Below are 26,243 nucleotides of genomic sequence, written 5' to 3' on the forward strand. Positions count from 1 at the left end.
TTGTTTGGCTGATGTGAAGAATAATTATGTGGGGGTGGTTGATATATATGATTTGAGAAATGCTAGATAATATAATTTTATTTAATATTTATTTAACAAGGCTGACATGGCACTCCTAACTAACCCTTTAATCATTGTTAAATAGAAAAATATCAAATAATTAATTTGGAGTGCCACGTCAATATTATTGGACAATTATAAAATAAAAATATGCCTTGGACCTCTCAAGGCATAAGGTAGTCCCCGAAAAAAGAATTTATATATATATATATTATAAAATAAACCTTTAAAAATTGATTCCCCCCCTCCCCCCCCCCCCCAAATTTTTTTTTTTTTTAAAAAAAAAAAAATCCTTCCCCCTAAATGAAAGGTTCTAGTTCCGCCCCTGTCTACACGGTTAGTAAAATTCTCTAACAACCTAAGAGGTTTGCAATTAATAACCCTACTACATACGACATCGTTTCTAGATTTTTATACATTTTTATATATATATTTAACACAAAAAAGACGTCATTTCATATATATATATATATATATGCAAACAAGTGGATATGCAAGGCCCCAAATGAATTGGCTTTTAAGAAAAAAGCCTTGTTCTTTGGAAGATATGTTTTTTCTAGTAGTATAGGTCTTAATCTTGTTATAAGTTTTTCATTTTCATTATACTTGTTATATATATATATGAACCAAGGAATCCCTTAGATATGATGCAAAATGGATCTTGTTCTATCGTTGATAAGAGATTTCTCTATGAACAATACAAATCAGAGTTTGAAGGAGCGGAACGAGAAGGAGTCCTCAACCCGCAACGGATAGAGGAGGATTTATTCAATCACATAGTTTGGGCTCCTAGAATAAGGTGCCCTTGGGGCGTTCTATTTGATTATATCGAAAGGCTCAATGAATTGGGATTTCCCTATTGGGCTAGGTCATTTCAGGGCAAGCGGATTTCTTACAGAGTAGAACCATGTAGTACCAGAACTAAAGGGATAAGAAGGATTGAAGTGTTATTTTTTAGTATTGACAGTCATCAAACACTCGGGCTATATTATCGAATGTTCGGATCTAGGTTCAAGTGGAAGTTTAGTAAGTGGAAGTTTAGTTGTACTATATTGAATGTTCAAGTCTAGGGTTACACGTGAACGTTTGACCAAACAGGATATGCTTAAAAATTTCAAGATCTCACACTTTACCAACTAATAACCAACCCCAACATCCTTAAGTTATAATTAAGACACTCTTAACCCTAATTAAAGTAGGGGGCATTACATAGTTCCTCTTTCTCTACCTCTCTTTTGCTCATCTCCTCTCCTAACACCCAACTGAGCCTATCCTTTTTGAGCTCATACTTGGCCTCACCCATTTCCTTCTTGTCATGGACTCATCGGTATCAGTGTATGCCGATCTAGTGTCGATGCTCTGGGTGAAATCAAATGGCTTTAACGTTGAATGTCAAATTCTATAAAAATTATACTTGTGTATGATTTTCTTTACATTCATTTTGTTTACAATGAGCACTATATATAGACATGACAGGGGGCACACATCAAGTGGATCAATAACTCCCTACGTTGACTTCTCGTTTGAAATCCCGACGAAAACCATCGTCCCAATCAAATATAAACACTTGTCTCCTATAAGAATAAAATATTACATATAAAAAAGATAAAACAAAAGGATAAAATATGAATATAATACAAATATTTAAACAAAAAATAAAAGAAAAAAAAGTGAAGAACGACAAGCCTCTTCTACAAATGTTCTGAAATAAATAAGCTTCTGTAAAGTGATTTATATCCATCAACCATAATCACAAACAAAAGAGTGAAGAAGCCGTCAAAGGTACTTTTACCCTGCATCTACTATCATTATGCAAATCATACATTTAGAGCGTATTGCTACTTAGGGCACTTCTTGCCGAAATCATAACTTATTTAACAGCAAACTATCACCTTCTGACGGCTTTATTAACTAAAAAACCCTACAAATATCCAAATTTATATATGGAACCATCTGCATAATCATATTCAATATTCTTCAAAGTCTTGCGTTACGGAGCTGTTGCTTCAGCATAGGCAGGATATATTCCTGGTAGCCGTCCGGCACAACTGAATCATTCAAAGGATCCTTCCATGCCTCCTCATAGAGTTTTGGATACACATTACCGTCGTATCGCCCAAGAACCGAGCCAAGGAAGTGGTCGGTGTAATTGAAGGCATCAACAAGGGTGATCACATTAGGACGGACCTAAGAATCCACGAATCAAATTTGGTAATTAGAAGACAGGTGTTTTTTGGCATGATTAAGCTAATAGTGAGGGAAAATTGTTTGGGACAAACCTGGGAATACAGAGATCTTAGCTGATCATTTGCAAGTGAAGCTTGCTTGGGAGAGATGCAGCCAGTCTTGAGGAAATCACCTAGATGCTTGTGAAGAAGAAACAAAGCATATATGTTGCAGAGGATCTCTAACTGTTCTTTCACTCCCTTTCCAGGTATGTCTTGTTTCAGTTTCTCAATGAACCTGAAGTGGAAGATAGAAAAGAATCGAATTAAAATTTTGCTTCAGCTTTAACTATTTTTCTCTACTATCAGATTAGCAGAAAATAACAATTTTCTTTATCATGTCTTTTAAGATGGTTGGCACATTGTGGTACAGAGTGCTGCTGTCATTTCCAGAAAAAGCAATGGGCATAAGAAAAAAAACTCTATTGTTCCACTTTCTTGTTAAAATGATAGAAAATATTCTTTCATGATATGGTGCATTAACAATGTGATAGTCATAAGGCTGCAGAGGCTAAACGCTAGCCAAAAAGAATTTTGTGATTGCATCATACAGGATGTTCGATGTGAGAGGCACCACAAGGAGCCAAGTCCAATAAATATTTAATTTCTAGGATAATGTGTAAGAAACTTACTTGGAAACAACAATCAATTGGCAATGAGCAACTGCTGCCTCAGTTAAGTCAGCTGAGAGTTCCAAAAATCCTGAAGTGAAGAACAGAGTAAGTAGAAACACATCTAGCTTATGAAGATGAAGTACTTTGGGAACTCTCTGAGTTTAAGAAGCCAGAAGGATTCATAGTTCCACACTTACATATGGCATAAAAACACATGCAAGAAGTTCAAACCACCAAGTATATGTTCTATAGAATGACATGTTGATGTTCAACTCATTCAAGCAATAAGATTATGCTAGCCACATAATGTACTAATGTATATATGGGAAAACAACAACGTGGAGAGAGAGAGAGAGGTGCATCTAGAATATACTTTAATCAAGTTAGGCATACCCTCTTCCGGATTTGCAAAATTGGCAAGGTTTTGAGCACAGGCAACAGACATTCTTGCGGACCTAGCTTCAAATGCCTCTAGTATTACACTGGGCTTTAACCAATCCTCAGCTGCAGACCATCAAAAAGGATACAAATTACCAAATTATGCATGGCAAACACACTAGCATCAGAGAGAAGCTCAGAGGTCAGCTTATAGAGTTAATCATATTTCATAACCATCACAAATGAGGTCGCAAATGAGAACACAATTCTCTCAATGCACCAATAAGAACCACCCAGTATTATAAAAGGAAAATCTGTGAAGCTTAGGTTTTGTCATTTTGAATGATACTTACCAAACATTCTATAAATGAAACCATGATGAAGAAACAATTTCAGTGGCATGAAAAGAGTATTACCTCTTTGAACGGCACAGCGACATTGCATCAACTGTTCCACTCTCACCATGTAAGCTGTTGTCCCAACAGGCTTCTTCCCAGACCCCAGCTGAGAAACGGTCTTCATAAGAAATCTTGCAACCTACCACAGGTGTTTTCGTAGTCGAATGTCAGCACACATAGTTACTTCAAAGAATATAATGCTACCAATTGAGCATGTACGGCTGACAATGACCGACACAAAATGACTTTGATTAACCTACCCAATAAATGCCATCCATCAGGTCTATAGTAGAGTGCTCCGCCAATATCAACCATTGTTTGTCCTAACTTAAGCCTATCCCAACTTGCATCAACTAAAGATGAAAACTTAATGTTTGAATACATTGGCACAGCTCCAAAGTTCTTTTAGCACAGGGGGGCAGACATTGAACCAGTCAGGGTGGGGTAAGTCGAGGGTTTAATTCTACCAAAGTTATAAAACTATTATTCATAATAATATATCTTCTCGAGCAGCTGAGATATTTGAACAACGAACATTTGATTAAATTCCTTGCCTGACCCTATTTTACTCAAATCTTGGGACCTAATCTTTAATCCTACACCGGTTAATGATGAGATGGGAGAAGTTTTGATTTGTCATTTTTTCATCAATGTCAAGGGACATTTGAGATGTGGATGGGTTACCAAAAACTTACGTCTTTCTTGGGACCTAAAAGATCGAATGGAACGATACATAGACAAGTAAATCGCTTAGGAATTCCAAGGTACTTCTTTACTTTAATTGGATTGAATAATTGATCACCATAACTGCAATAGGAAATCGAATACAAAATTGATCCTAAAACCTATACTTTACCACCAGTTATGGAAAGTGGCAAATATGTTCATATTCATTACACTTTACAGCCCCTTTCTGGATATATTTGTATGTTTAAAGAAAGATAGAAAAAGAACACAACACAGAACCACTAAATTCCATGAGATGCACAAGATTGCTCTATTATGTTGGCTAAGATAGATGTACTACATTCATATCAGATTTACAGACAATTTCTTTCAGAAATGAATAAAAACATACATTTGTAACAAGATGACTATTGAAAGTTAAAAAGGTATACACATGACAAAGGCAATATTCGAGTTGGACAGACCAAAACCTCAACCAAATTGTAGACTATAAGAGACAAGAACTTGATATGCCTAACTGAAGTCCACAAACTGAAGTTTGGAAAGGCCAACTCTTCTGCTTGGGTTGATTGTTCTCATATAAAAAAGTAAGGCCAATGCACATTTGAAAGACTAAATAAACAAGAAGAGATCAATTAAATTCGATAAATTTTTATGTTAGAATATATATTAAATGATTAAATTCTTCACTTCCGATCAATTTAAGCTTTTGGGATAAGTGGTGATTTAACGTGGTATCAGAGCAAAGGTCCTAAGTTCGAACCATGTATCTATCATTTACCTCCAATTTCAATTAAAGATTCCACGTGTTGGGCCTTACCTATTAAGGAAGAGTTGAACCCACACATGAGGGGAAGTGTCATAACATAAATTGAATAATTAAATTCATCTCTTCTTATCAGCTTAAGCTTTTCGGATAAGTGGTGATTTAATATTTTATAGACAAGCACTCATTATTAACCATCTTAACTAATTATATATTTTGTAAGCCTCATTTTGAAAGTATTACCTACTACTCAAATATTCAAAGGCAAATCTTCTTCACTGCCAAAGCAAACTGACAGTGCACATTGAATGGCCCATAATTCCACTATATATTTACATTTTATATGAAATAAAAGAATAGATATCTCATTTTGAAATACCTGTAAAAGCAGAACAATGTTGTCTCCTTCATATGTACAGGCAGGGACGTAAACTGCAAATAACTCAGGCAGCCCACTGCTACATAGGTAACCATGGCCACCACACAATTTCCGGCATTCTTCAATTCCATCCTGCAACCAAATTCAATTAGAAGGATTACAATTAGGAAGTGATACCTTAAAATACATCTGACAGATTAAAAAAAGAAAATTGAAATATAATGCAATCATGTCTTAATAAAATGCATACAAGAGGACAGCACATAAGGGAAAGCCTACATGGATGCATATATATAAAGCACTTTGAGACATGTAAAGATCCAATTTAGAACAATGATGGATATCCAGCACTAGATGAAAATGAATAAGAACTACTAGAATACTCTGCATTGTGAAATAACTGAATAAAGGTTCTCAGGTAATTTGAGTGCAACTGAACTGGCAAAATACAATCCTTATTACATGCCACAGCTTGTATATATAACATATGTCATCCACAATCTGACTTACAATTTCAATATGAAGCACTAAGTGCAGATTTTTGTTACATACTACGGATTTGGCTCAGGACTGATAGACTAGATCATTATGGAGTATTTGGCTCATCAAATTTGTAATATATAGGTTTGGCTTAAAGGCACATGTACCAAGTTTGACCTTAACTTAAGTTCAACCATCCCAATTAGGCTTTGCCTCAAAAAACCTCATTAAGCCCAGTGTCATTGTGTGAGAGTGTGTGTGCAGGCGTGTGTGTGAGAGAGAGAGAGAGAGAGACTTCACAAACACTGAAGCAACACTGATTGATATATTTAAGATAAGCAAGGTGCTGGGATCAGTAATAATCACGTACAGCAGTTGCCGAAGTTGTCAGCGACTTCAAACCCGCAGTGCAAGCATGAGCCTCAGGTAATGTCGTGAAATCATTGGCTTGCAATCTTTGGGTCACGTCCGTATATAGCCACTTTAACCACTCACCAACAAATCTGAAAGCATAAGCAGAAGCCAGCAAAGGGAAGAGTCTACTTTGCTGAGTTTTGTAATCAATCACCTAAAAACAAAAGAGACAAAAGTGTAAGAGGCGTCTTTTTAAGAAAAACAAGAAAATCAATTTGTAGTAACTCATCAACACAAAGAGAGAGAGAGAGAGAGAGAGAGAGAGAGAGAGAGGGGTGGGTGGGGGGGGAGCACGCACACAATTTTCTCAGGAACCTACGCTTGGAGTTTAAGGAAAAAATAAGTATATCCTAGCTATTAATTTTCATTCTGAGCGGTCATAAAAGGCACCTAAATATTGCCAATTCAACAAGATAGGTGTACAAGATCAGCAGGAAGTGCATCCGATGTCTCCAATGTTGCACAATCTAGATTGAGTATAATGGTCAGAAAAATTCATAACCAGTACAATCCACTATGCGGCCCCATAACTTACTAAAATCTCCTAAACAGGGATCTTCCAGATGAGATTGAACTGTACAACCCAAATTACCTCAATTTTCATCAAACTGCAAGTTGACTCAGCTCTTATCAATAGCATGTCCCATACCGCAAGAATACTCACAATTTTTAACAGAAAAAGGATTAACATACCTGAGTCTCAACACCACCATTCTGCGAACCAAATTGCCTACGAACAGCACTATACCTAGTTGCAATACAAACTGCCCGTGATAAAGCACAGGAAGCATCAGCTACAATTGTTTGCCGCACATATACCATGGTACCATAAACAAGCTGTCTTGGAACATTGGATTGCACAAATTTCCCTTCCCTTGTAACCTGTGAAACCCTGGTACAGTCAAAAAGCTTCAGAACACCCATCCTACCAGTCCATGCAAAATGAAGAGTACTCTGGAAAGTATAAAACTTTTATTACGTTGGAAAAAGTGGGATTTGAGCAGTCAGGTAACTTGTCAAGTTATTCTACATTAAGAAAATCCAGATACTTCACTTTCATGGTTTCATGTTACAGAAGGGTGAATGTACAGAACTCATGTTTCGTGAATTACTTTCAATGCCCCACAATTTGTTGGTTATTCCTGTCCAGGAATTTTTGTGGATTTTCTGGTACCAAAACATTCTCAGTGTTACTTTGGTGCCTTTAAAACAAGCCCTCCACTTTGTAGTACTAAAATTATGATAGATGTTCAAGGTGGTTTATCCAAACCATGAAAATCTTAATTGACCACTAGGTAACAAAAACTAAAGGCACTACATTGGCAAGATCCAATCATGAACAGATGCCCAACAGGAGGCTCATTAGGTAATTTGCCCAAGAAAAATTAAAAGTAATTAGTCAGTATGGGGCCATTTCACCTTTTTTTTTTTTTTTTTGATAAGTAGTTTGGGGCCATTTCACATTAATAGGTTTAAATATCTAGGAAGGGGGGAGGAAGAGAAAAAGATGGAGAAGGAGAAAAGAGAAGAGGCACATATAAAACAAACAAACCTCATCAACATTTGATCCCTTGGGATGCGAACATGATCAAATCTCAAGACACCATTGTCCATGGTGTTGTATGCTCCACTTCCAAATTTCATTCCAATATCACCAACAGTTATACCCGGAAGAGGTAAGTGATCATCCAAACTCCGCAGCTGAACAATGAAACCTAAAAATGGGAACATTTCATATTTATTGCACAAAAGAAAATTTTCCATGCTAAAATTTTTGAATGGGTTTGGATTTGTAGTTACCGTTGACACCATAATCTTGGCCATCAATAATAAGACGTGCATAAATAACAGCATGTGTGGAAACTTTACCCAATCCACCAGGCCACCACTATTCACAGAAGTGAGAAATCAATAATAAGAACTTTGTCTAGCAAGCTCAGAAAGGAGGCAATGAAAAAAAACAACATTTCTTTTTTAAAAAAGCACCAGACATAGCAGATGTATCGACAAAGAGATAAAAGTCTTCACTGGATTATACTTAAGAATACTGTTACAAAATGAAATAAAATGGACTCTTGGAGCAGCTCTTTAATATGTAATTTTCATTATAAATGATTAACTGTACGAAGAAAAAAAAAGAAAAAAAAGACAGTAGCTCATTGCGCATTTTACTCACCTTGCTTGAAGTCAATGTAGGACTATGAATAATAAACTCGTCTGTTTGGGGATCAAACGTTGCAGTTGTTTCAAGCCCTTGAACATTGGACCCATGACCAAGCTCAGTTTGTGCATAGCAACCAATTATTTGCATCTTGTATGCCAAAGGCAACCATTTTTGTAGCTGCTCCTCTGTGCCTTGTCCTTTAATAGCTGGTATAAACATGCCCTAAGCAGAAAAAATACAAATAAGCTATCATTGCAAGCAAGGAAGCCAAATGTTTGAATAATATAATCGTAGAAGTCAGCTTGAAATGATGTGGTACACATGAAATTCTATGAACTAAACCTATGACCAACTTAACCATGTCAGTGAACCAACCATCTTTCCACGAATATCTCAGTGTTCCTTATAGATTTAAATAGTTATGGAAAAATGGTGAAGGACAATACCATCAAGACAAGAAATAGTTCATACCCAGTGAAGATCCGTAAAAGCAGGTTCATCCACATAAAACCTTAACCTAGATGCCTCTTCCTCTGCAACAATAGAACTTGTCAATATGAATAATATAATTAAATGAAACTTGTAAAGATATTCACCCGGGGCCAAAATGTCAAAAAATGTAAAAGAAAAGAAAATAAGTAACAGAAGGAAAGAAACATAACATAGACAATCAAGTGGGGACATACCAGAAAGACGAAGCTCGGTGATCCGTTTCCATGCATGAGCCGTTTTTCTGAGAGTGTTTTTAAATAACTCCTTTCTGCTTAGACTAGTCCTGTTATCCTTTCGAAAGGCCTAAAAAGGGAAAAGAATTATCATATTCACATTTCTTTGCTTAATTGCTTCCTAATTTCAGTTTTCTTCCATCCCAAAAGATTACAAACATAGTGGAGTTTCTAACAGTTGGCTCAATATTCATTTCTCGTCTACCAAACGGACCATTAGAACCACAGGAATAATGAAATCAAACCCAATTCAGAAGAACGGGTCAAGAAGTCTACAAAACCATTATAGATTACAATTGCACGATCACCATAAAAATTCAAAAGAGATGGTTTTCCAGCAGCTAATTTTTTTATTTTTTTATTTTCTAAAAAATATAATATTTATAAAAATAAAATAAAATAAAAAAAATAAAAAACTTCTAGCAGAAATTGGAGCAACCATATCACAAAATTTTTGGTTTACTAAAAACTCTTAACAATTGTGTACCTTACAAAAACCAAAGCTAAGAACAGCATCCACTAAAAAAGAAACATAGGATCAAAACTTATCCGTTTCGAACAGTTCCTCGGGATCCAAACAGAGCTAGTGAATAATAATAATAATAATAATAATAATAATAATAATTAAGAAGAAGAAGTAGAGAAAAAGCACCGGATCGCTGGCGACGAGGCGAGAAATGCGATCGGAGACCTCTAAGGCGTGGCGAGAGCCGGCCCAGACGACCTTCATCTCCTCCACATCGAACTGAGCCCTGCTCCTCTCGCTCGCCAGATGATCAACGCCCTCCATTTCCGAACAAATCAGAGGAAGAAAAATTCACGCGAAGCTCACCCTAATGAACCCCAAAATATAATCCCCGAGCTATGAATGAAATTCAGAAAAGTCGTCTTTGATTGTTCGTACAACCGAAGCAAATAGTTGGTGAAGATAATTACTAGGACCGCTCACCCGTGCACCATCCCCTATTCATATCTGTCTATGCATTGTGTTTCCTAATAAAATCCTAATCCCTTTTTAACTCTTTTTCCCTCTTTTTCATTTTAAAATAACGCTAAAAACATATATGTTATCCACGTGGTTTTTTCAGCGGAGGTCAACACTATCCCCAGCAAAGTCGAATTAAAAGCGAGAAAAATTTATTAATTAAATTTTTTATTTTAAAATAATTAAAATAAAAAAAAAAATTAGTTTCAATCTACTATATTGCACGCTATTGTCGTTGTTAAAAGACCGATAGAGCACATGTTTGATGTGTCGGTTTTGGATCTTTTTTATGGCTGCTTCTTTTTCGTATACGGTTTATAACAAACGCATGCCGTTTACGTCAGGGATGACGTCGGACCAAAAGGAACAAAACCGTTGGTTTAAATTGAATCAAGTAATGGCAGGGTCCCGCACTTAGATGAAATAATTAAGAGCATTTTCAGCATATTTAAGTTGAAATCGGATTCTCTCCTGTCCATTTAGAGTATTCAGTTAAAGGTTTAAAATTCCTTTTAAAAATTTTAAAACCTTAAATGGAATACTTGTCTCACTATTAAAATAATAATAAAATATTATTTATAATTTAAAAAATAATAATAAAAAATAAAAGAATGACTAACCACCCTATTTTTACTCAAGAGGAATGCCGGCCAGGGGTGGGGCAGTGGAAACCACCCCTTGCCCTTGGGGGTGGCTTCAAAAGGACCAAATCAATAATAAAAAATAAAATAAAAAATAGATCTAGGGGTCGCCGACCACCCCATTTTCGCCCTGGGGGTAGCTAGCAACCCCACGAACCACCCTCAAGGATCAAATTAAAAAAAATAAAATAACAATTATGGATTTACCCTTGGTTGGGGGTGGCGGCCGAACTACCCTCAAGGGCCATGGGGTGACTTCAAAAATCTGATGAGCATGTTTTTTCTTTTCTTTAAAAGTGCCAGATATTTACATTTAGGGGAAACTTCACTAAACCCCCCTGAACTTCCGGCCGATTTTGCAGACCCCCCTGAACTTCTAAATCTCTCATTTTGAACCCCTAAACTTTCATTTTCTCTCACTTTAGACCACTCTGTTAGTTTTCAACGTTAAATGCCCATTATACCCCTACCCAGCCCACTTGAAATTCTGAAAATGCCCAAAACTACAGCACCCACCCCAGCCAAAACGACACCGTTTTGAGCATTAAATTTTTTTTACTAATAAAAAAAAAAAAAAAAAAAAAGGTAAAAAAGGGGGAGAAGGATCAGGCTTGGCTAAAATGGGGTGGCCGGACCACCCCATTTTTGGCCAAGGGGGTAGCTGGAGCCAGCCCGATATTACTCCACTTTTTTTTTTCTTTTTTTTTTTTTAAAAAAAAAATTAATGCCCAAAACGACGTCGTTTTGGACTAGGTGAGTGTTGTAATAATTTTTAGGGATCCAAAACAGCGTAGTTTTAACAAGGGGTATAATGGGTATTAAAAAGTTAAACCGTTAAGTCTAAGGTTGAAAACTGACGGAGGGGTCCAAAGTGAGAAAAAAATAGAAGTTTAAGGGTCCAAAATGAGAGTTTTTGAAGTTTAGGAGGGGTCTGCAAAATCGGCCGAAAGTTCAGAGAACCTTAGTGAAGTTTCCCTTACATTTACTTTCAAATACTTGCAACCTCAGCAGAGATGAATCCTGACATGGGGAAAGTCCTTCCCTTAACGGTCTCATGCCTTCCACAAACAGAAGAGTCAAATGGAATGTTTTCTGGCTCACAAGATTTGTGAGAAAGCATACAAATATCGAAAGACTGCAGGTGCCACTATCTTTTTCTGCACGATGCTGAAGTGAAACTTTTTTTTTTTTTTTTTTTGATAAGTAAGATGCTGAAGTGAAACATACGTATTAAAAGAACCCATTTCTGGCAGACAGCATATTTTCCCCAAAGAAATGCCACACACACTCCCATTCCAACACTCTCATGTGCACACTCTTGACGTAACAATGAAAATCATCATTCAACTTTGAATAGATCACTGTTGAATTTTAAATCCAATGGGTGTAAGAGAGTATATACTTGAGAGTATGAGTGGAAGTGTCTGTCTAGCATTTCTCATTTCCACAACCCTTAGCCAGACAAATTTGATCTCATAAACTAACTCGTTGAAAAATGAGTTAGTTTTCACTTTTTATTCACAATGCAATCAGACTTTGCCTCGTACATGTGCCAAATTTTCTCATCAGCTCTACACTCTCAGCAATAGTTGACCCTGCAGTCCCAACAAAACCAAGTGAAGCGCAGCTGCAAACAGCTTCCTCTATGTATAGAAGTACATCAGGCAATCTCTCAGAAGGGCAATGTTTTTTCAATCCACCCATTCCAAGACTCTCTGGAACAAAGCCAAACCTCAGGCCATGACCAGCAGCCACAACTTTTCTGGCCGTTTTGATCACTAACTCGTCTTCTTCTCTCAGAAAATGCAGCTTAAACTGATTTGAATCTCTACTCAAATCCCCCAAATAACTTCCAGTCCAATTACCTTCAGGAAGGTCAGTCATCACAAAAATATGAAGAGGGTGCGGACTCTGTCTTAAAGATTCTACTTTCTCTTTTAAACTCCGGAAAGTAGCTTTCCAATGATTCTTGAACTGCCCATCCAACAATCTGAGCTGTGCACAAAGAAAAGGTGCCTTTATGTTCTTATCAGCAAACTCCTTTCCTGCACTCGTAATTTCAGGGACAAATGGAAGAAATTCAATCTTCTCAATCAAAGACTGTATCCTTTGATCCCTTGGAGCTTCATGAATGTCAATGTATAGCTCCGAATCTCTGTATGGAGACGTGAAAAGGCTTCCAAATGCCAGTAGACTGGCCGATTCAGCTTCAGAACCGGGTCCAAGAGTCTTATATACATCTCTTCGTCTCCTAACATATGAAATCTTCTTCTTCTTCTTGACCTGTTCATCAGGTTGGAACGAATCTAATACACCATCCTTCTCATCATTTTGGTATGTCCAAACTGTAGTCCGGCAATCTTCACTAATTGCATATGTACATTTATCCACATTACCAATTCGCCCAAATAGTAGGGATCCACATTGCTTTAGCCTATCAAACAGAGCCGACTGCTCATTTGATTTGTTGATGCAAACAAAATCTTTAATTCCGCACCATAGGGATGCAAAACCCCTGAAGTCTATGGCTCGAACAACAGATGAAGACACTAGCAACGAAATATCAACAATGTCAGCCATGGAGACATACCTGCAACAAGAGGTTTATATAATGGTTCATCTTATAAAAAGATCATAGCAGTAGAATCCATGTAATGATAGAAAAAGGGAAAGGCATATAGACCAAAATCCAGTTTTCTAACATATACAGTCAAAAAGGACCTGTAGAGGAAGAAACGAGAGTAGATTTTTTTTTTTTTTTTTTGAAAGTTCGTTACTTACCGGGATTTTAGAAAACAAAAACCTCTAATCAAATTGGCCTAATAATGCTGTGGAGACAGTAATGCAGAATTCTTCTTTTCTTTTTTTCATAAACCGAACGGCTCCAATTTTCATTTTCTCTTACTTTTTTCTCACCAACCAAACAAATAACTAAGCAGAATCAACATATTTGACGGCATAAGCATGGGAATGAGAAGAAACCCAAAAGAACCCACACTCTAATCTTATCAATTTCAACAAATTTCCTTCAAGTTGAGCAAGATATGTGATACACTGATACACACACAATACACACAGTGACCAAACCGAGTCACCGACTAACCTGCCAGTCCTAAGGAGCTCAACGACATGGTCCCAAACCGCAGCCCGAATCTCATTCGGATCCGAAACCCTAAACTTCGGGCAGCTCCCGAGAGCGACGGCGTGGTGATCCAGAACCGGAGGGACAATCAAAGTGCGGTTGAGAATCGCGGCCATCAAGATCGCATTCTTGAACTCAGAGAGCTGGTTGCTGAACCCACTGTGGGGCGCGTACCAGAGGAATTTTTCCCCTCGAGAGGAAATGCATTGGGGGAATTGGGAATTCGAGGTTTTGTTGAGTGGTGAGACGGGAGAGAGCGAAGGTGGGGTGAGGAAGTAGTAGGAGAGGAGGAAGAGGAGGGAGAAGAGGAGGGTGAGGAGAGAGGATCTGCTAGAGGGTCTTCTGGTGAGCCATGGCTTGCGTGTTGGCCTGTTGGTGTGGAAGAAGTGGTTCATTACTGCACTGGTGCTGCTTCCAAGAGAAAAGCTTGGGTTTGTGTTTGTGTTTGATTTGGGAGGGGAGGAGGGGGCTCGTGTATAGTATATTAGTATATATACTCTATTTTAATTTTATTTTTTTATTTTTAAAAGAAAAATTCGTGTTATCATATATTAATCAAAAGACAAATCAGATTGATACGTCAAGACAACATCACAGATATACTCTGGAATTTCATACCTCTAGGTTTTTTCTATGATATGTTTATAAGCTATGGGCAGCCCTATTCACCTCGTGACCCACGTGGCAGCATTTCCAGCTCTATGAAGAAAGCAACATCATTCTTGTGTTATTCACAAGGTGGCCAAAGGCCCAAAGCTGCTGAATTGTGGTTCTTGCAAAAGTTAGTCATATTTTAAATGTTAATATGACTAACTTTTAACCATTTAATTTGAATAAGCAATGATTGAGATTAGACAAAGTTTATTCGGTAGAGATTCACTAATATTGTAGAGATTATAGTGAATCTTAGCCCGAATGTTTATAGCAAATTAAAAGTGTGAGCATACCCCATTTTTTAAAGATAATTAAGAAGAAATTAGTGGCCAACATTGATAAGGCTTGGTAGACCTTTAATTTTATAAACAAATCCGCTTAACAATAGATTGTGGGATTGTCATTTAACAATTGAATAATATTACTCTTCATACCTTTTATTACATTTATTTTATATAGGCTAAAATGAAGCGTTTTTAAGTAACTTTTCATGTTAGTTACTTCACAGAAGTTAAAGATTGGGGTTGCATCTACGTAACATAAAAGCAAAGGCATAACAATGAGCATCTATTTTCTTTAAAATAAAAAATAAAAAAAGAGCATCTCATATTTAGTTCTGATCCATGCAAATGTTTTACAAAATTGAATCACAACCTGCAATTCATTTACTTTTGTGCTTTGAAATGTTATGGATTGACTTGTAACTATCTGGCTTTTCGAAACAAAATACTTCACAGGCCAAAAGACCATTACTCTCCCTATATTTTTAGTCTAAAGAAATAGCACCTAAAGTGTCATGAAAAAGAGATCAGCTGAGCATAGGTGCACAACTCAACTAGGAACCCAGCACCCTGGAACAACTTTGGAAACCTTTCTCCTAAGGAGTAATACTATTTAGTAAACTATTATACGACTGTCATACAACTTGATGATGTGACAATAAAAATCAACCCTTGAATCCACAGTCATATAACAGGCTCACCCTGTACCCTGACTCTTTAGTCGTCCAAGGACTCCTTTTGGATTTGTGTTACAAGGTAAAATAATTTCAGACTGAATAATCCATAAAAGTAGCCACAACATATGCTCAGGTCTTTAGTATTGCATAACTTTTTGAAGTATAGTGTCATACATGATCAACATCAGAGAACAGAGGAATGTAACGAATAATATAAGGCAAAATTTTAGAAGATTCAAATAATTTCTGATGATAGATGCTATGGCCTACAAGCTAAGAACTGAATTAAGCTAATTAACTTATATCAAAACAATCTTATTAAGGTGATATGACATAATCAAACCAAACCAAACTGCACATTATTAGTCTTGTATTAACAGTAACCATAGAGTTCACCCAGCATTGAGCTAACCTACAATCTCAAGCTCAGAAAGCTGTCCATCAAACTGCATGGATTGGGCTGCCGCTTGAATTTATATTTGAACTGCCAGAGGCTGGATTTGCATGAAAAGCTGACTGCCTAGAGGACCCTTCAAGCAGCTTCAATGAAAGAGAGGATGGACTAGAATTACCAATAGATTCCCCCAAGCTTAGTTTTGACATGCCAACCAACTCATCAACGTTGATCGGACTTGTCGAATGTACTGCAGTTGGCTTGAGAACCTCGTGTGTCTCCTTCTTTGTTTCCTCATTATTGTATCCCGACCAACATGGAAGCGGAAATGGGAAGAAAGGTGAGAAATAAGCAGGATATACCACCTGGTAGCAAGGTTGTGAGCTATCTGGCTTTGGAGGAAGAGGATCTCCATCATTGGAGTTGGTAGACTCCATTGATTCACATTCTTCGTCCAGAGGAGGAGTAGTAGGCAATTGAGGATTGCCCTGTGTTTCAGCCAGTGATTGGTTGACAGATAAGAAGTCGTGAGGAGGTACCATCGAAGTATCAACTGACTGCTGAAATATAAACAGCAAATATATCAGACACAAGAAGACGAAAAGAAACAGAGAGAGAGAGAGAGAGAGAACTCCAACTTGAATATTTCATGCATCCACAAGCAAAAATAAAGAAACACAACATCACATGTCAAGTGGGCATCATAAGGAAAAAAGCAACAGTTGTTTCCAAAGACTGTAAAAGAGAATAATCACACAAAGAATGGACATGAGAACCAGAAGATTTTGACAAGTCTTAACAACCAAATTATCCTATGCCAAAATATAGGTACATACATATTGTTTGCACAAAGTCGGTGAAAGATAAGCTTAAAAAATCAGGGAAAAAGGATAGAATCCTCACAACCAGGACAAGAACCATTTAAAAACTGACCATCCACATAATATGCATGGCCATGCTGTTTTAGTTTTGTTACAATAGATGGAGATTGGAAAAACATACCAAAATTATATGCCAGTAACAAATGACAAGTGCATATCATATAATGTTAACTGCAGAAATATAGAAGCTTTTTTTTTTTTTTTGGCTTCCCTATGAATGTATCAATGTGTACATGCAGGTACAGTCTATCACTTTATCACTCAGATAGAAAAAAGGGCACTAACTTCATCTGCTATAATGTCAAACAGGCTTGAACGTCTCTTTCTCCTAGATACATTGGTTTGCCTGATGAAATACTTTTGAGCGTGGCTGGCCACTTGAGTAGGTGTCCTTGATATAACATAATTGCGAGATATACCACGCCAATCACCTTTGCCAAGCTTCTGTAATCCAAGTAAAAACATCCTATGTTCTTCTTCAGTCCATGGAATGCCTGCAAAACCAATCATTAGCCATTTCAGAGACAAACAAGGCATGCAGCATACAGCCAATACAATATTAAAAGCATGTCATAAGGTCAAAAAATCTACAAAATCTAAGCTTCAGTCTCACTGCATCTTATCATTTCATGATTTACAGACATAATAAATAATTTAACGAACTTATTAACATATAAACTTTTTTTCTATGAGTAATTCAATATCATTAAATAAGCGAAATAAGACATAACACTAATACACAGGAAGTATACAACTATACAAGAGAACACCCTAATCAAGAAAAAATGTGAACAAAAGTTCAAAAAAATCAGCAAAACTAGAAACAAGCAAGCTATGATATGCTGATATCCAAGTATATAAAGTGTTAAACATGAACCTCCTCTACTCTAGCACTGAATTCTCTACATCTTCAAAACTCCAAGCATAATTCCACTTCCTCCACAAGCGCCACATTAAATGATTAAATACAATGGAGCCAACCTCCATACTTCCATAATATTACAACGCCCTACTTGACTTCCCCAACTCACCAACAAATAGCTCACCTGTCCAGGCACAACCCAATCAACAGAAACAAATTAAGAATAGAGCTCCATAACTCTCTTACTACTTCACAGTGAATCAACAGGTGATCAATGGACTCCCCACTCTTCTTGCATATGCACCACCACTCTACCACTCCACCACCACAACATTCTTCTTTCTCAAATTATCCCACGTCAATATTTTCCCTAAAGTCGTTGGTCCACACAAAAAAAGCCACCCTCGAGGGAGCCTTGATTAACTTGTAAACTGAAAAGTATGCATCCTTCCTTACACTTAAAAAACTTGATGTCTCATTTCTGCTCCTCACCCTAATCAATCAAACCTGAGACACATAACTGCTCTAACAAAATAAGTATCCATTAATTTTAACTCACCCTTTAAAAGCATTAACATGAGACCTATAAAGTTTCCTTGGCAAGTCAGCATCTGTTGTTAAAGTGCATCTTTCAGAAACAAAAAATAAAAAATTTGGCTTGACAGACATGTTACCAGCACCCAGATAATCAGCCATGATTTAACAACCCATATGCTCGAAATAATTCCTGTGCAGTACAGCTAAATGTTGGCACATCTATACCATCTACTTAAAGGAAACACATTGTGGACAGTTACAGCCTCTGAAACCAAAATAACTTTTTCAACTTCCAAAAATGCCTATACAGACAGTTAAAATTCACTTATATTGCATGTTCCAAATTTTAAGCAGACTTGTAATTGTCAAAAATGTTGTAGTTAGGAATTTTTTTTTTTTTTTTTTTATAAAATAAAAAAATAATAAAATAAAACCTAAAAAGCTGTTCACTTCTTAATTATTTCTTCAAAAAAAAAAAATTGTCCCACTTAAAGTTAATGCTACATTTCATAAAAAAGGGAGGGGGAGGGCTATGGGAATAAGAAAAGATTTTAAATTATAAGCGACATTATTATTATATTTGAACAGAGCACCCAAAAACATTAAACACTGCCTTGCTTGCTTACTGCCATTCAACGGAGGAAACCAAGCCAATATAAAAATATAAATCTAAAGCCACTTCATCCTTAGATTTTTCCAACACAACCTCATGATACACTTTGCTATCCAGCTAAATTTGATTATAAACATGATTGAATCCTCGTTAAACTCATAGAAACTTCAATGAATTAATTCCTTTTCCTAGGGGCACATTTTGGATGGGAGGGTGGCAGAGATGTCATTCAATCTGAAGACCATCGGCACTTCCTAACTCGATAGGTATTTCAGTGTATTATATCTGGAGTTAATAACTTTGTTCACATCCTTATAGGTCATATACTTTTCCTTGATAGCCAAGAGTCGAACAAAATATCTAAAAAAACCTTCTTGCCATTTAAACTACACCAATAAGACTGATTATTACTTATCAAAAAAAAAAAAAAAACTACACCAAAATGCTTCCGTACTTTCCTTAAACTTCCATAAATTGACTGCAGTTTCTAAGTGACCAAACTTTAATCCGCAGCATCTATATCCATTAGCTAGACCATATGGTTTGTCCAAAGTCATAAAAAAAAGCTCAGCTTGAAAAATTTTGTATTAAAGGTCTATTAGGGTTTGGGATTTCAAAAAGTGCGATTTAAAAATAGCAATTTTAAAATATACGATTTGAAAACATTTTTTTTTGATAAGTTTTAATCTGTATAACTTTGAAAACATGAATTTAAAAAAAACGCATTTAAGTGTTTGACAAAATCGTAGTTTGGCATTTAAATTGGCAATCTAGCTTTTAAAATTGTATGTTTTTAAAAATACACCCTCTCGCTTGCGATTCAAAAATGCATATTTTCTAGACTTTCCAATCGCAATTTTTTAAAAACGCCATCACAAATGATTTATTTTCTGCGATTTAATTTAAAATCCCAATTTTTGTTTGCGAAATCACGATGCCAAACGCACTCTAAAACTTCTTTCTCAAAAAGTTCTTTTTTTCTCCTCTCTCTAGTTTAGGGATCACTGGCCCTTATATTCAATTCAAATTCCAAAACTAAAGCAAACCGAACTGCCTTTCCAAGTGGTTGCTTTTTTTAATAATTATTCTTATTCTTTCAAAATCTTAACCCCAAAAAGGAGAAGGAAAAAAAAACGAAAACCCTTACCCAACCTCCAACAGTGTCAAAGGCACAATCTTATCGCACTCACTTCCTAGTCCAATCATTCACAAAACCACCACGCAAAAATAAATAAATAAATAAATAAACCTGAATAAATAGTAAAATATAAAAAGAAAATGAAAAAACTAAAACAAAAATCACCATTAAGGATAGAAGAAAAAAAAAAAAAAAAGCAATCTCACGTTTTTCTTATCATTCAATTCCTATTCTACTTCCTCACAAAGTCAATCATAACCATGCAAAAATAAATAATAAATTCAACAATAATGAATGAAATCAAAAGCAATAAGAAAAATTCTAAACCTTTCTTTCTTTCACGGCAGGCCGAGGAAGAACCGGGCACGAAGTCCTCGGAGGCGTAACCGTCGGCGGCGGCACCATGGTCCGGGGTCTCTCCCGGCGAACCCGGAGTGTTCGAACCGGCCTGGTTGAGACCCGAACCCGACCCGGCGTAGTGGCTCAGATTGCCCATACTGGCGCTCTTCCGGATCGACCCGTCAGTCAACCGGACCCCGAAAAGCTTGACCCCGCGGTTCGGGCACGTCCGAGAGTTGTGCCCATTGTGGCTGCAATGCGAGCACCTCCGAGTCATTTCTTCTCGAATCGGATCGGATGGGATACGAAATTAGGTTGCTTGTGGGGAGGATAGGATTCGGATCCAGTGGATCCGAATTGCTTTACCCAACAGAGCTTTGCGGGTTGGGTTTTGGACCCTTTCGGTCACTCCCTCGGCTTTCGCAGATGGGAGAAAGAGAAGGAGACAGACAAGGGAACACTATCCATATATCTGCCCCTAGATAAAGGGCAGCGATTCCGTGCTTCTCGCGGAATTCAAAATTTTTATTCTTCTATGCTGGCCGTCGATTTCGTATAACAGTGCATTATGATCATGATCTTTCCAAATTTGTTTATCCTCGTCAGAGATCGGCGTTAGATATAAAAAAGGTAAATACATAGAATGCTAACTTCAAGGATACATTAAAAACCTTTTTTTTTTTTAATATATATATATATATATATCTTATGGCTCAGAAGAAGAAAAAAAAAATTATATCTCATTTTGCTTAGGAAAAAATAAATACTAATATTCCATCTTTATAAGAATCTAACACGGTTTAGTAAAGAAAAATCTTAGGCAGGATAGAATAGAAAATAAGGAAAGAAAAAAGGGTGCTACCCGGGTCCACACTTTTCAATTTTTTTTTTTTTTTTTTTTTAAGCTTTTGGTTTTATTTTTTAAAACAAAAACATTAACAATTAACCTAAAATATAAAATACTTATAAACTATTTTAACATTTATGTCATAAAAAATATTTTTTTAAAAGAAAAATTACCATTTAAAACACATTAACAAACCGAGTCTATTTTTAATTTGATTGTAATTTAACCTCAAGAAAAAAAAAAAAAAAAAAAAAAAAAAAAAAAAAAAAGAGAGAGACATAGATCAATTTTACTTCTCACTTTGCAACATTAGATTTACAATTTTTAGAATCATTCCTCAAATATTTAATAGCAATTTTCTTATTTTAAATTGAATTAATTTTCTTTCAAAATCGATTGAAGGAACTTCTTTCAACACAGTCTATACAATTGTTATGTATCATTTACGTACGTGAGAAGTACAATTTTTTTTTTTAATAAAACATGCTTCTTTGCATTTTGTGTCCATTTGAGTTGGCATGTTCTATTTATCATTAATTAAAAAGAAAAAAAATTAATAATAAATGGAGCATGCCGACTCAGCGTATTAAGTACGGGGAGGGGAGGGAAACGGATATTAAAAATAAATAAATATGCGTTTCTTTATTCATCCACTTATAAGGATTGTCTTAATTGATAAATAGGATGTTTCTTTCTTGAGTACATTCTAGGAAGGAGCAAAACAAAGACAAAATAGCAAAAGGAAGGAAATCCATTACAAATTACAATAGATTTGGACCAGTCTGTAAAATGTTTGATTGTAGGGTCCCACTGATGTTTTTGACATAGTCAAAGGTGGGAGGTGGAGGGGGACACGTGGTCGGTGGAGGGCTGCTGTTGGGAGCACCGTAGAATCTTGGTCGGTGAAGATTTTGTAGGCTAAGATAGTCGGCGCGGTAAAGTATGAGCATAAAACGCAAGTACCGAATATTCTGAGGTGTAATCGCGTATGGGGATATCTTAGACTTATCGTATAAAAAGAGGATTACAAAAGCTTATCCACGTTATCCAATTCCAAACTCACACACATTAACATTATTTTACTTCTGGACCCACTCAACCTTAAAAGCCATGTACGGATGGCTAACACCTGTTCCCCTGACTAGCTAGATGGACGGCTCACAGCTATTTCATATCTCCTGCAAAGTAACTGTCAAAAATATTCCATCACCGACAAAATAAAAATTAAGAAAAATATATATAGTATTTCGTATTTTTTTATTTAGTAACTTAAAGAGTATTTTGGAGAGAAAATGAAAAAAAAAAAAAAAAAAGTTTAATTTAACATACGGGTTTTAAAGTTTGAAGATGTAAATAAAAATTTGATGATAGTTTAAAAGGCTAAATTAAAATATATTTTTCCCTAAGAATTAAAAAGTAATCACTTTCACAGAAAACCTCCAAAGCTCATGAAAAATGGCTTGCTGCTTTTTCGTATAAAGAGGCGGATTTTATCTCAAAAATATGTAACATTTTTAAACCTATAAAAATATATATAAACTTCTTTAAAAACATCCTTAAAACATCATCATTGCTGGAGCTACCAATGCCACGCAATATTGATAGCCACAATTGTTAATAAGAATAATGTTACAAGTCGTTTTTGTGTTTCTAATCGATAACTATTAAATTTTAATTAAATAATAATTTTAAAGTTATTCATTTTTTAAGAGATATAAAAATAACATAAGAAAGACTTTTAAAATGATTGATATTCAAAACTCAAAGCAAATGACGCTTTTGCTGTTGAGGGATCGAACAAAATTATGATAAACAATTTTTTTCTTTTTTTTTTCTACTCTTTTTGTATATTTTCTAATTTCTAGACATAATAAGACAAAATTTAAGATGTTAAAAAGGTGTTTTATAGTATAAGAGAAATTATATCTATAAAATATTGCTGTGGAGATATTTTTGTTTGCTCGTATGTACACACGCGCATACCAATCCAAGTCAATATTTTAATATGTTAAAGAAATAACAATAATAATAAAAGATTAAAAAAAAAAAAAACTAATATTTTGAAATGGGTGGAAATTAGGACTGTTGAATGTTGATTGTCAGCTTTTATCCATTGCCAGATTCCATGAGCCACTGCTACACTCAAGCAATCTTCTTGCACGCCAAGTCGATGTATTATTTGTAATATTTATAATCTCATTTATAAAATGTAGATATTTGCTTTTGCTTCATACTTTTACTAACCGCATTCGTGCGGTTATAAAATGTAGTTATTAATCGATATCCACATATTATATAATTGGCTTTTTGTAGCACTGAAGCTAAATCTCCCATCTGGCTGGATTTGAGGTGACGAGCCTCCCTCATGGCCCATAGGGATAGCCGAACCACTTGATTTTGATTTTGTTTTGATTTTGAATTGAAGAAAACTCACAAGAATCTTGGGTTGTATAGTGTTAAAGTAATGATTAAATGATTAAATTTACATCTTCTTATCAGCTTAAGTTTTGGGGATAAATAGTAGTTTAACATAGTATCAGAGTCAAAGGTCCTGAGATCGAATCTTGACTCCGTCAAATCACTCTTCATTTAAATTAAATATTCCACGTGCTGGGCGTCACCTATTAAAAGGGATCAAGCATATTAAAAGGAGAGGATAAGAAAGGAATATGAATATCAACCAAATTAAAAGGGGATGATCCCTCTATAAATAATACGACAAATATCAACCAAATTAAAAGGAGGGATAAAAAAGGATATCAACCAAATTAAAAGGAGATGATAAAAAAGGGATTCAGCTTGAGTGCTATAAAAATATTAATAGGATATCTGTTGTTACAACAACTGACCATTTAGATTAAGTTTTACTATTCTTAAGCCTAACAACATCATTAAAAGAAAAACAAAACGCTGGAACAAACGTTTAAGCACAACACAAAACAAATAGTCCATTTTGAAATCTAGCAAAACAGCACCTCAACAGCCCATCATCATAAAGACTTCATCTGAAATTTCCTAAAACCATCAACATAAGTGTTACATTGAGAAACACCACTACAAAACAACAATATCATAATTAAAAACATTTGTAACTTTGAGCTTGAAATTTGAAATTTGAAAGAAAATAGCAAAGAAGGAATATGGAGAAATTCATTACCAAACAAAAGCGCTTGGATTGTAGCTTTCGGAATGAAAGCCTCGTGTCGCATCCTTTAGGGTCATAAAAAACTTAGTTTTGAAATCTTGAAATGAATTATCAAAATTTCTCACAATGGCATCAAAGATTTTCGAACATATCCATGGGAAAAAACAATTAAGATCTTTTCGAAGGATTCACGAGGGGCATGCTTATCATTCCAATACTGATCCTGATCTTTCTTATGGTTATGAAAGTGATTATATGTTCCTTAAGAAGGTTTGAAGGGAGGTAATATTGGGATTGTCATATTTAGTACCAGATTTTGGTTTTGAAACAAGTTGGTAGTTTAAGCTAGGATTCACACTCATCTTTTCATACAAGTCTTGTAGGTTATATTTTGGATTGAGCTGATTGAAGCCAATATAAAAGATGATGCCGGTGTTGCTGGGTTGATTCCGAAAATGAACTACAGCGTGAATAAAATTAATGATAGGGTTGAAAAAAACTAGGTGAAAAGCCTCATTGAATAAGGCTTCTATTCTATTTGGCAATGAGAGACGGTAGGTAAAAATTTTAGAAAAGAAAAAAAAGAAGTATTCTGAAAGCTCTGAAAGCTCAATATACGGCTTTGATTAAAAAACTACAACGTAGCGAAAGCCTACCAAGTCATTCGACACACCGTCATCAAATTGACTGTCAGCCTTTACTGGAGCAAAAGGAAACAAAATGCTTAACTCAGGTGTCATTGATATTTGCAATCGACTGTACAATTCACCACAAAAGTATGACAACAAGTGATATGAACGGGTTTTGTGGGCAATTGTTCTAAAAATTGTACGACCACCCGAATCAAATCCTATTAACTTGCCATCTTTGTTCAATTCCCAAATTTTACAAGAATTTACCAAATTTCGATCACCACGGAAGAGTCTTATTCATTCTTCATAGGTCTATAAAAAATTCAAAAAGACAAAGAAGAACTAGATATATAAAACACTGATTTGATTAAATAAGAAATAACAAAATAAAAAAATTAATTAATTAATTTTCTTTTAAAAAAAACTTACATATTCTTTCTCCAAACTAAGACGCTTTGAAGGAAGAAGAGGGCATGATTCGGGGTGTTTTCTTGTTAAACTTGTCAAGTAGTCGCAAATGTTCATTTACACGTATTTCATCAAAGTGTATGCGATCTATGGGATGTATGGGAGGTATAGGTTGCATGGTCGTTCGCAGAGTCTAAGAGGGTGAAACAAGTCAAGTAAAGGGCGGTCGCGGGTGTTTGGTGAGATAAAAGGCACAAACGAAAGGAAGACTCGAAAGTGTCTCGTAATGTTATTAGAGTGAACATTAAGTTTTTAGTTTGCAACCCAGTTTTTTTTTTTTTTTTTTTTTTTTTTTTTTTTTTTTGCTTTGCTTTGCTTTGAGAAACGAATTCGAATTGAAGTTGGCCCTAACAATGATGACCGGCCCGGATGCAAAAAGGAATAGAAAATGTGGCATTTTCGAGATCTTGAAATACTTTAAGATCTCGATATTTGTGACTTTGAGTGATATCTTTAGACATCTCTTTAACGTGCATAATCCCCAATACAGTGTTTTAGGAAAATTTCATATGAAAACCCAACTGAAAATTGCAAATGAATGAAGGGGAAAATACACTTTACACCTTAATGTTTCATATTATTTGCAGTTTGGCTTTCAGGTTTAAAAATTGGTAATGTACCCCAACAAAGTATCAAAAATTTGCAATGTGACCCATCCGTTAACAATTACCGTCTAATTTAACCGAAACTTTAGCACATGTGGCATACGTGCATTTT

At 35.6% G+C, this 26,243-nt stretch overlaps 3 protein-coding genes across 4 annotated transcripts; all 3 read right to left on the minus strand.

Moving 5' to 3' along the window:
• Positions 1-1,749: 1,749 nt before the first annotated feature.
• Positions 1,750-10,273, minus strand: ACX1 (acyl-CoA oxidase 1). Its single transcript, XM_059584987.2, has 14 exons — positions 9,943-10,273; positions 9,252-9,360; positions 9,037-9,098; positions 8,578-8,787; positions 8,202-8,289; positions 7,954-8,116; positions 7,095-7,293; positions 6,358-6,555; positions 5,508-5,639; positions 3,694-3,814; positions 3,293-3,403; positions 2,918-2,987; positions 2,340-2,523; positions 1,750-2,247 (listed from the first exon to the last, which is right to left on the minus strand). The coding sequence occupies exons 1-14, from the start codon at positions 10,078-10,080 to the stop codon at positions 2,038-2,040; spliced, it is 1,995 nt and encodes a 664-aa protein (XP_059440970.1). The 5' UTR covers positions 10,081-10,273; the 3' UTR covers positions 1,750-2,037.
• Positions 10,274-12,327: 2,054 nt separating this feature from the next.
• LOC132176639 (O-fucosyltransferase family protein) lies at positions 12,328-14,525 on the minus strand. Its single transcript, XM_059588902.2, has 2 exons — positions 14,020-14,525; positions 12,328-13,506 (listed from the first exon to the last, which is right to left on the minus strand). Exons 1-2 carry the CDS (start codon positions 14,451-14,453, stop codon positions 12,435-12,437), a joined length of 1,506 nt encoding a protein of 501 aa, XP_059444885.2. The 5' UTR covers positions 14,454-14,525; the 3' UTR covers positions 12,328-12,434.
• A 1,258-nt stretch (positions 14,526-15,783) lies between these two features.
• On the minus strand, positions 15,784-20,887 carry LOC132173483 (myb-like transcription factor family protein). 2 transcript variants are annotated; one of them, XM_059584990.2, is made up of 3 exons: positions 20,423-20,887; positions 17,231-17,439; positions 15,784-16,621 (listed from the first exon to the last, which is right to left on the minus strand). In XM_059584990.2, the coding sequence occupies exons 1-3, from the start codon at positions 20,709-20,711 to the stop codon at positions 16,112-16,114; spliced, it is 1,008 nt and encodes a 335-aa protein (XP_059440973.2). In that variant the 5' UTR covers positions 20,712-20,887; the 3' UTR covers positions 15,784-16,111. The 2 variants fall into 2 exon arrangements, with proteins under 2 accessions (XP_059440973.2, XP_059440971.2); XM_059584988.2 differs by having other exon boundaries at positions 15,784-16,624; positions 20,423-20,886.
• Between the last annotated feature and the right edge of the window lie 5,356 nt (positions 20,888-26,243).

Source organism: Corylus avellana, chromosome 3 (assembly GCF_965113065.1).
Source record: "Corylus avellana chromosome 3, dhCorAvel1.hap1.2, whole genome shotgun sequence".
Lineage (NCBI taxonomy): Eukaryota > Viridiplantae > Streptophyta > Magnoliopsida > Fagales > Betulaceae > Corylus > Corylus avellana.